At 66.4% G+C, this 9,597-nt stretch overlaps 2 protein-coding genes across 2 annotated transcripts; one reads left to right on the top strand and one right to left on the bottom strand.

The window, feature by feature from the left end:
- Positions 1-391: 391 nt before the first annotated feature.
- Positions 392-5,986, top strand: ARFRP1 (ADP ribosylation factor related protein 1). Its single transcript, XM_035025576.1, has 7 exons — positions 392-628; positions 840-927; positions 1,112-1,194; positions 4,481-4,562; positions 4,765-4,835; positions 5,576-5,676; positions 5,747-5,986. Exons 1-7 carry the CDS (start codon positions 536-538, stop codon positions 5,832-5,834), a joined length of 606 nt encoding a protein of 201 aa, XP_034881467.1. The 5' UTR covers positions 392-535; the 3' UTR covers positions 5,835-5,986.
- Positions 5,987-7,541: 1,555 nt separating this feature from the next.
- TNFRSF6B (TNF receptor superfamily member 6b) lies at positions 7,542-9,547 on the bottom strand. Its single transcript, XM_035025575.1, has 3 exons — positions 8,647-9,547; positions 8,327-8,530; positions 7,542-7,969 (listed from the first exon to the last, which is right to left on the bottom strand). The coding sequence occupies exons 1-3, from the start codon at positions 9,095-9,097 to the stop codon at positions 7,686-7,688; spliced, it is 939 nt and encodes a 312-aa protein (XP_034881466.1). The 5' UTR covers positions 9,098-9,547; the 3' UTR covers positions 7,542-7,685.
- Positions 9,548-9,597: the final 50 nt, after the last annotated feature.

The following is a 9,597-nucleotide window of genomic DNA, read 5'->3' as shown; positions in this document are numbered from 1 at the left end:
GTGGGCCGCGGGGCCAGTCGCCGCCTCCCGGGCGGGTGGGGCCGAGCCGCGGGCCCGAGGGCGCGGCGGGGGCCTGCGGACGGGGCTCCGCCGTGACACCCGCTGCCCGGCCGGGCGCCGGGAGCCCGGGCGGCTCCCGCCGTGGTCGGTCCGCGCCACCCGCCGGCCGCACGGCCTCTCGGGGCCGCCGCCTCGCCGCCCCCACGCAGCCCCGCGTCGGAAAGCCGCCGGGGGCTCCCGTCGGGAGCTTGCCGGGCGTCTGCTGGGGGGGCTGGGGGGGCCCGGCCAGGGGCGCCGCCGAGCCCGGGGAAGCCTGACGTCTGGGCCGGGGCGGGGGGCGGGGATCGGGACCTGCTCCGCCTCCGGGAAGCTGAATGCGCGGGGCGGGGCGGGGTGCGGTGGGGGTGAGGGCGGGGAGCCGGGCGGAGGGCAGCCCGGGGAGGAGTTGGGGCGGGCCTGGGGCCCCGTCCCCTCCCCGGGCTGAGCGCGAAGCCGGGTCGGCCCGCGACGCGTGTCTCCCGGCGCACAGGGCAGGATGTATACGCTGCTGTCGGGCCTGTACAAGTACATGTTCCGGAAGGACGAGTACTGCATTCTGATCCTGGGCCTGGACAATGCCGGCAAGACGGTTGGTGCTTGTTCCTGGTCCCCACCCCTCCGAGGGCTCTCGGGGTCCACGCCCCTCGCTGCGTGCTTCCTGTCCGCACAGAATCCCAACCCCGCTGAAGGCTGCGGGCCAGTCCCCGTCCGCTGCCGTAGAAAAGACCCGAGGAGGGATGTTTTGGAAACAGGCTTGGAAGGATCCGGGCCTCACCTACTGTGTGTCCGTCTCTTCTCAGACGTTCCTGGAGCAGTCAAAAACTCGCTTTAACAAGAACTACAAGGGGATGAGTTTGTCCAAGATCACTACCACCGTGGGTCTGAACAGTAAGGCGGTCCCTCAGGGCTGTGGGTTGTGGGGCCGACCCCACAGGCCAGCAGGCAGATGGTCAGCAGCCCCCGTGGGCCCCGCAATCCGGGAGCCCCAGCGCGGCTCGTCCCTCTCCCGGAGCCGGGGGGTGGCGCGTCAGAGACCAGGGCCCCGGCGTCACCCGTCCTTTTCTCTCCCCAGTCGGCACTGTGGACGTGGGGAAGGCTCGCCTCATGTTCTGGGACTTAGGGGGCCAAGAAGAGCTGCAGTCTCTGTGGGACAAGGTAAGAGAGTCGCCACACATGGTCCCCGGCCATGCGCTGCCATTTTTCTCTAGGTGACACTCCTCCGCCCGTCCTCCTCTTCCTCAGAAGGCTGCAGATTCCCTTTGTTTCTTTCCCGTCAGCAGCTCTGTTCTTTAGGTTCCCCCTAGTTCTAGTCCAGGTCCCACGTTCTTCTTGGAAGAGCAAGGACACACTTGGTTTCTTTTGACTCAGAGATTTTACTGCTAATCACCACAGGACAAGACAGAAGATGGCCGAGAGACAGATGTGGGGAAGGGACAATGCCTGCGGGATGCTCAGCCTCACCACTGGGGCCTGAGTCTCCATGGCTGGGCCCCCTTCCTCTGCCTTAGGACTTGCCTTCTGTGGTGGCCTCTGACCCATCAGGGGAGGGTGTCCTCAGAGGCCTATAGCCGCTGCGTCCTCCCTGACATAGGTTCGGGGCACTTCTGGGACCCCAGTGTGATGCTCTTCCCCCCAGGCACTCCGACAGTGTGGTCATTTTCAGCTCGGCTGGTGCCTGGCCCTGTGGTCCAGCAGTGAGGTGGACAGGCCTAGCCTCTGCCTCAGGCAGCCCCCTCCTGGTGGAATTGGTGCAGCCCAACACTGGGGGCACAGATGGGCCTGTCCCAACACTGGCAGTGCTGGTTCGCTTGCCCCGATTCTGGAGGCGCAGGAGTGCTCACCCTGACGCTTACTGGTTGTGAGTGTGTTCAGAACTGAGCGTCCAGGTCCTGAGTTTGGTCTGACTGCAGCAGCTGGGGCCCAGTCACCTCTTCGCCATCTGCCTCTAAAACGTCTGCTGTGGTTTCTGTCTGGTGGCTAGAAGGTCACCAACAGATTCTCTGGCCATTTAGGTTGGGCTGAGGCAGAGCGAAGCCAGGGCCTGCTTTTCTGAACCAAGACCCATGTGGGGAGGGAAATAGGACCGGACATTCTGTCACAGACCAGGGTCTCAGGAGCAGATGCTAAGATGGAGGTTGGGGTACAGGATGTGTGTTGAGGACCAGCTCCTGAGAGGGGAGCTGGGAGAACGTGGGACTGGGCAGGGGGAAGGGTCAGGTCAGCTCAAGTGGGTGGCCCAGCAAGGACCCCTGGAGGAGAATTGCTCCTCACAGCTGCCCCACATCAGGCCAAGCTGGCGAGGATTCGTAACCGCCTGGTCCATCACCACGGTGGGCTGCCTTGGTCATCTGTGATTTGGGGAGGGGGCTCTTGGTGGGTTCAAGCACATCATGCAGGAGCCAACGGGTTCGTCCCCTGTATCCACTGGGCGCACTGCCCGCCGCTTGTACCCACAGCTCTGCCTGGGGCACGGCTTCTCCAGGGCTGCGTCCTCCACCCTAGCTACCACGCCTGCCGGTGGTGTGGCTCGTCACAGGAGTCTGAACCCCTGGTTGCTGAGCCCCACTTCTCTGCCTGACCTCTGGGTTCCTCATGAGCTTCTCGGCCCCCCATGGAGCGGGCCCCCTGCCTCTGCTGTTGGGGTCAGTTATCCCTGCCAGGGCGGGGTCTCTGCTGGTCCCCGAACCCACGGTGTCCAGCATGGCCAGCAGGCAGCCAGGGTTTGTGACTCAGCAGGTTTCTTGCCCAGTCTTTGGTAAAGGGGTGCCTTGGTGGTGACCATGCCCCCAACCCTTTAGGGCCCAGAGCTGTGAGGAGGGGCAGCAGAGCCCCCTGTGGGTCAGCAGGAGGGATGGGAAGTAGAGCTCCTGCTTCCTCCCCTGTTCCCAGATGCTGCGTCCTGGGGCCTGGCCGCCTGCACAGTCTGGCACCGGGATGCTGTGTTGGGCTTGCTATCGTTTTGTCCTGGGCGGATGACCGGTGGGCCTTCCCTGTGTCCACTGCCTCCACCCAGGCTGTGGGCTGCTGCCCAGGGGTCTGTCCACATACCAGCCCTGGGCCACAGCTTCCCACACAGAGGAGACTGGTGGACTACTGTGCCTGCCACAGGGGGCGCTGCTGGCCTCTGTTCCTCCAGGCCACACCTGAAAGATGTCCAGTGCGTGGCCACGGGTCATGCTGCCTTGGGGTCAGGGCAGCCTGCTGTGCCCTCAGTCCTGCTCACGCTCAGCCCCACATGTCCAGTTCCCGTTGCTTTCACCACTGCCGAGCCATCACCTAACCACCCGTCTGCCTGGGCCGGGTCACACACTGCAGGGGTTGTGAGGTGATCCTCTCCCTGGGCTTGCTGCCAGCCCCATGCAGCGGCCCTTCCTGCCATGGACACCTCTGCTGTTGGGTCAGTCAGAGCACCTGCAGCAGCAACCCCCCCCCCATCACCCAGCGTGTAGGCTAGGGGAATTGCTGTGGGGGTGACTTGGCGGCCTGCAGAACCCGGATGGCCACCTGGGTTGGGCTTCCTTCTCTGCAGCAAGCGCAGACACAAAGCCTGTCTCGCATGGGGGGTGAGAGCTTTCAGCATGCCCTGGTTACACCCCGAGAATTCCCCAGAGCTGTTAGGCCTGTTCCTCTCCAGGGTCTTCGTTCACCAGCTGCTGGCTTGTCCTGCCTCTTGTCACGTCATGTGTAACGTGGGTGTCCCAGGTTTCTGGGCTCTCATGACAGCTGGGGCAAAGATGTTGCTGTCTGCTTAGCAGATGCGGGCACTTCAGTCTTCGTTTCTGATTGGGGTAGATGGCAGACTCACCAAATCTGTGGCTGCATCCCCCATCCCCACACTCCAGGGGCCCACCCCTCACAGGCCCCACTTGGTGCATCTTTCCAGTTTTGTCTGCACAGAACTCTTCCCCAGGCCCTGGGCTCTGGCACCATTGCCGTGTGCATGCCCAGGGCTGACCGCTGTCCTGGCCCCAGTCCAGCCCTCAGAGCTCCATGTTGCTGGCCTGGTCCTTAGCCCGGCCTCTCCCCTTGGTGGTCTTTGCGACTTACCAGTGGTATAGTCACCAGGCTTGCTGTCCACATTGGCATGTGGTTTGGTTAGTGTCCTCTCTCCCCTTCCAGAACTGTGTGGGGGCCAGCTTGGTTTGGGCTCCAGCTCCCAAGTCCTCTCCTTCTCCTCCAGCCACCATTGGGCCAGCAGTCATGGGCGGTTTTCAGGAGCAGGTGCTGAAGTGGAGTTTGGGGGCACAGCACCTTGGAAGTGGACAGAGGGTGGTGGCCACCCCCTGCCCAAGGTCAGCAGGCCCTCCCTGAAGGAATCTAGAGCTGCATCGCCACTCCGCCCTACCTTCCCACTCCCTAAAGGCACCCCAGCAGGGCCTTCCAGTTGGGGAGGGGTGGCCCAGTGCCTGTGGCCCAGCACCCCCTTTCTTCCCCTCCCCAGTACTATGCAGAGTGCCACGGCGTCATCTACGTCATCGATTCCACGGATGAGGAGAGGCTTTCAGAGTCCAAGCGAGCATTTGGTGCGTACAGCCTGGCGAGGGCCGGGAGGGGCTGGGGAATGGCCAGGTCCGGTGTGGAGCACACCTTGGCTGGAGGTCGGGCCCACAACAGGCAGATGGGGCCGTGGCCAAGAGTGAGATGCAAACTTGTAGAGAGGTGGGCAGGCCTCGGCAGTCAGAGGCAGGTGAAGGGTGCTCACTGCTGTCTTTCTGCGCACCCCAGAGAAGATGGTCACGAGTGAGGCGCTGGACGGTGTCCCCATCCTGGTGCTGGCCAACAAGCAGGACGTTGAGGTGAGCCTCTCATCCCAGCATCCCCGCCCTGTGGTCCCCAGAGTAAGCATACCCCATCGCCAGGAGTTGGGGGACAGGGTGCCTGCCTGCCCTGGAAACTCCAAACCATGTGTGTCCCAGGTGCACAGAGCCCTCCCAGGTGCAGGCTTCTCTCCACAGGAGGGCAGGTGTGGCCTGTCCTTCTGCCCCTGGTGTGGCTGGAGGTGTGGTGGGGAGACCCAGTGCACAAAGGGATCCCAGGGTGGGAGCCCGCTCCAACCTTGGCCGGTCTGCCCCCCTTGGGATTGCTTCAGCTGGGCAGTGGCTGCGCCGTGGCAGGCTGCTGGGTGGGGGGGGCTCTGCAGGGCAGTGGCTGCGCCGTGGCAGTCTGCTCGGGGGGGGGCGCTGCGGGGGGGGGGGTGGCGGCGCGGTGGCGGTCTGGGGGGGGGGGGGGGCTGTGCGCGGCAGTAGCTGCGCCGTGGCAGTCTGCAGGGGTGGAGGCTCTGCGGGGCCCGTTTCTGCAGCACGTGTGCCCTCGGGTCAGAGGCGCTGGAGGTCACTTCGTCTGGTCTGCCCCTCACTTCCTGTGGACCGTCGGTGCTACCTCTTTCCTCTCTCTGAGACCACTCGTCGCAGGAGCCCTCTAGGCAGAGAAGCCCTGAGCCCAGCCCCTCACCACCAAGACCGTGTCCTGCCCCAGGGGCCAGGGCGTTTCCTGCAGTGCCTGGGACCCTGCTCCTCACTGCTTCGCCTTCCCCCAGACTTGCCTCTCGATCCCTGACATCAAGACTGCGTTCAGCGACTGCACCTCCAAGATCGGCAGGCGCGACTGCCTGACCCAGGCCTGCTCGGCCCTCACGGGGTGAGTGGGGCTCTTGCCCCGGGGGCTGGGGGCCCCAGCTGGCCCCCCCTCACGCCTGCTGTCTCCACAGCAAAGGGGTGCGCGAGGGCATCGAGTGGATGGTGAAGTGCGTCGTGCGGAACGTGCACCGGCCACCACGGCAGAGGGACATCACGTAGGCGTGGCTGGTGCCCACGGGTGCCCACGACATCCCTGAGTGCCAGAGGAGTGCTCCTGCCAGCTCCCCGCTGCCAGTCCCGGGGGTTGGGTTTGCTTGGCTCTCGGTTCTTCATATGCTTTGTTTTTTCTTTAAGACAAACTTTTCCCTGTGTCCATACAAGTGTAGGTATCGGGAGGCTTCTGCTGAGGGGAGTCGGGGCAGCAGGGCCCCCACACGACCCCTGCCGGGCCTGCTGGGGTGAGGTCTCCCTTTGCAGCTGCTGCCTCAGCAGCCCTGCCTGCCTTTCCCAGGGAGTCCTGTCTGGAAACGGGCTTCCCTGGAGCTGCTCTGTGCAGGCCCCCATGGGGGAGGCTCTTGGGGTCATGACTGTCCTCAGTCTCCGTGGAGATGGGCTGGTGTCCTCTTGAGGGAGGGAGACCCGGCCCCCTTTGCTGGAGGCCAGCAGAGCCCTGGGTTCTGGGCCCTCAGGATGGGGCACGGGAGATCGTCCACTGGGCTGACATCCCCAGCAGGAGGGGAAGGAGCGAGTGTCTCCCTCTCTGAGTGTCTGTGGCCGATCTGGGACAGCCAGTTGCCCACACTGGGGGTGGGGGTGCACGGTGGGGGCGTTGGGAAGGTGGGCGGGGTTCCCGTGGAGCCCAGGTTGGTGCTGTGCTGGGCCTTCATTCCCAGCTGGGGGGGAGGGACAAGCTGTCTCGAAACCCATTTCCGGGCCTGTGCCTGGCAACAGGGCCCCCTCCCCGGGTGAGACTGGTCCTGGGGACCCTCCTGACATGGCCCCGCTGGAGCTGGCAACAGCTACTGGCTGGGGTGTGTCCAGGATGGCGGTCCGAGTCGCTGCTGGCCATCGCCCCTCCAGGAACCCGACCCTGGATTGTGGACTCCTGGCTGTCTGGGCACAGTGACCATGGCACAAGGGGCCCCCAAGGCTGGAGCTGTGATCTACCTGGGCACCGCCTTCCTGCTTCGGCAGGAATGGCTGAGCCAGAGCCGGGCACCTGGTGGCTTCCTGTCTGAGGTCCGGGCCCTGGTGGGACCCTGGGAGGGGTTGCTGAGAAAGGCTGAGTCAGGGCTGGGGGTGGGGAGGCAGCTGCAGGTGAGGTGACTCATGGGGATCACGCACGGGGCTCCAGGGCCCATGGGGTGGGCTGGGAGTCCCCCAGGCTGCTCGGGAGCCGTCCAGCCCTTCTCTGAGTCTGCCTGAGGGGAAAAGTCTTGTTTCCCAGAAAAGGGGTGGGACGCACCCAGCCTGGGGGAGGTCCTTGGCCCTTCCGGTCCTGGGAAGTCCTGGGAAATCCCCTGAGTGCTGGGACTGGGTGGGGCTCACTTGGAGGGGCAGGGGCAGGGTGAGGGGGCAGGGTCTCCTGGCGGCGCAGGGCACAGGCCTCTGCTGCCCGGTCCGAGCTGGGTCCTGTTCCGCAGCAAGAGCCCCTAGACTTGGTGTGACCCTCCCTCCACGCTGTCGTAGCCACAGAGCGTGACTTAGGGGTCATGGAGCGAGTCAGGGACGTCCGTGGTGTCCACAGCTGGAAGGGACGCACCTGCTACCCGCTGGCGTCTCTAACGATCTCTCCCATCGAGGGTCTGTCCCACTTGGGGTGACCAGGCAGAGGAAACGTGGGGAGCTTGAGGGCCCATCCGGGAGGGTGTCCCCACCAGATGTGCCCACTGTGCACTCCGGAGATACACACGGTTTCACACAACCCATTTTACAAAACGGCTTTATAAAAAATAAACTTTGTTAGTGCAACAGGAGCCTAGTCGGTCAGTTGAGGTTACTTTGGTGCTATGGGGGTGACGCCCATGTGGGGCCAAAGCTTGGGAGCAGAATAAACGGGGGGCAGGGCGCTCAGTGCACCCAGAAGCGTGTGCGGACACTGCGCTCCAGCCCAGGCAGCCTGGCCTCCCGCAGCGCCCCCAGCAGCCGCGCCCCCAGCGCCCCAGCCTGTGCGCCCTGGAGCTCCGCAAGCAGCTGCCGCAGCTTGCGCTGCAGGTCCGCGCGGCCCTCCCTCGGCGCCACCAGACCTTGGGCCTCTGGGCCCGCCAAGGCCTGCCACAGCCGCAGGAGCCTCTTGGAGGATATGTCCTGGAAAGCCACGAAGTCAATGACGGCGCGCTCGCACTCCTCAGCCCCTGCGGGAGGGTCAGGGTGCAGTGATCGAGGCCTCCGTCTGCCCCAGGGGGACACCCAGGAGAGCAGTCCCTGCCCCGTGGGTTCAGGGCAGAGGTGGAAGGCCAGGCCAGCAAGGAGGTGCGGGAGTGCTGGGGGACAGGCACGGGGCTGGGAGAGGCCAGGGGCCCCAGGGTGCAGGGGTGAGATGCCACGTCACTGCTGTGTGACCTCCAGAAAGCGGTTTAGACTCCCTGGGACTCCGTTTCCCCCGGGGGGAGGAGAGCACCACCTGCCAGCGCCGAAACCACAGAGCGATCACTGGTGCCACCGCAGAGGCGGCGCTCGCCCCGCTCCCCTGGCCCCTTCCCCCCACTCACCTGGCCCCCCTGGCGCCGCGGTGCTGAGCGGGAAGCCCGTGCAGCTCGTGCACAGGGCATCGTGGGAGGAGGAGCCCGGCACGTTGAGGACCAGGCCCAGGGCCGTGCAGTTGCGGTGGGCCTGGCACTGCTCGGAGCTGGAGCTGCTGGCCGAGAAGGTGCCGGGGGGACACGGCTGGCACTGCGTGTTCCGGCTGGGGGTGCCTGGGGACGACACGGGGAGGAAGGGGTCAGGGGGAGCTGGGGTGCTGTCCCCGGCGGCGGCCGACGTCCCAGGCCCTAGCCACCGGCCCCGCCGCCCACCGCGACCCCCGGCCCACCGGGGACGGCCACGCCGGTGCCGGGCGGGCAAGGGGCGTGCTCCAGGCAGAAGCCGGCGTGCGCGAAGAAGCCGGGGCGGCAGCGGCAGGCGCGGTTGTGGGTGGCCTCGCAGGGCCGCGCCTCCTCCTCGCGCTCCCCGCAGATGACGTTGCAGTAGCGACAGCGCTCCAGGTAGTTCCAGAACTGGGTGTAGTGACGTGGAGGGCACGCCCCGCACATGGTGGGGGTGTCCCGGCCGCAGGGCCGCCGCACGAAGGTGCCTGGGGGGCACTGGCTGCACAGCAGCCACTCCCGCGTCTCCGCGTCCCGCCACGGGTAGGTGAGCGCGCCGGCCGCGCCCGCCCCCGCGCCCCCCGCGCCCGCCGCGCCCGCCGCCAGGGCCAGCAGCAGGGTGGGCAGCGCGCTCGGCCGGGTCTGGGGCGCTGCGCCCCGCCTCTCCAGTGTCCACATGGCTCTCACTGGGGCAGCGGCTCGCTCTCCGCGGGGCCCAGCGGCAGGGACACCAGGACGCTGCGCCCAGGCACCGGCAGCCCCGCCCTCAGCCGCTGCCACCCCACTCCGACTTGGGCAGCGGCGGCGGCCTATATGGGCTGGCCTTGCCACGCCCCTGGGGAGGGCTCACCACCTCCGGGGGGCCACACTCCCAGCCGGTTCTCTGCAGCGTCACCACCGCGCGGCCCCTCCCTCACCGGGAAGCCCCCTCCCCCTCCCCCTCCCCCGTCTGGCGCTGGCCTGCTTGAGCGCGGAGTCCAGGGATCCGGCCGGTGAGGGCGCCCCCCCTGCACCAGGACCGGCAGCGGGGGTGCTGGGACGTGGGGACGTCCCAAGCGCTGCTCCCCTCGGGTGTCCCGCATCTTCCCAGCCCGCTGGGCGGACACAGCGCTCGGCAGGCCCTTGCATGGACAGGGTGGGAGGGGGACCCCCACTCAGACACCCACATCTTCCTCCCC

This window comes from Mirounga leonina, unplaced genomic scaffold, assembly GCF_011800145.1.
Source record: "Mirounga leonina isolate KUSES-001 unplaced genomic scaffold, KU_Mleo_1.0 Mir_195, whole genome shotgun sequence".
NCBI lineage: Eukaryota > Metazoa > Chordata > Mammalia > Carnivora > Phocidae > Mirounga > Mirounga leonina.
Note: the sequence above shows the minus strand (reverse complement) of the source record. Positions and strands in the feature narration are given on the sequence as shown.

Excerpts from the sequence above, each read along its gene's own strand:
- ARFRP1 (XM_035025576.1), top strand. The coding sequence starts at position 536 with ATGTATACGCTGCTGTCGGGCCTGTACAAGTACATGTTCCGGAAGGAC. Across the intron at positions 1,195-4,480 it reads TGCAGTCTCTGTGGGACAAG|TACTATGCAGAGTGCCACGG; the intron begins GTAAGAGAGTCG and ends TCCCCTCCCCAG. Across the intron at positions 4,563-4,764 it reads AGAGTCCAAGCGAGCATTTG|AGAAGATGGTCACGAGTGAG; the intron begins GTGCGTACAGCC and ends TGCGCACCCCAG.
- TNFRSF6B (XM_035025575.1), bottom strand. The coding sequence starts at position 9,097 with ATGTGGACACTGGAGAGGCGGGGCGCAGCGCCCCAGACCCGGCCGAGC. Across the intron at positions 8,531-8,646 it reads CACCGGCGTGGCCGTCCCCG|GCACCCCCAGCCGGAACACG; the intron begins GTGGGCCGGGGG and ends TGTCGTCCCCAG. Across the intron at positions 7,970-8,326 it reads CGCGGCGCCAGGGGGGCCAG|GGGCTGAGGAGTGCGAGCGC; the intron begins GTGAGTGGGGGG and ends ACCCTCCCGCAG.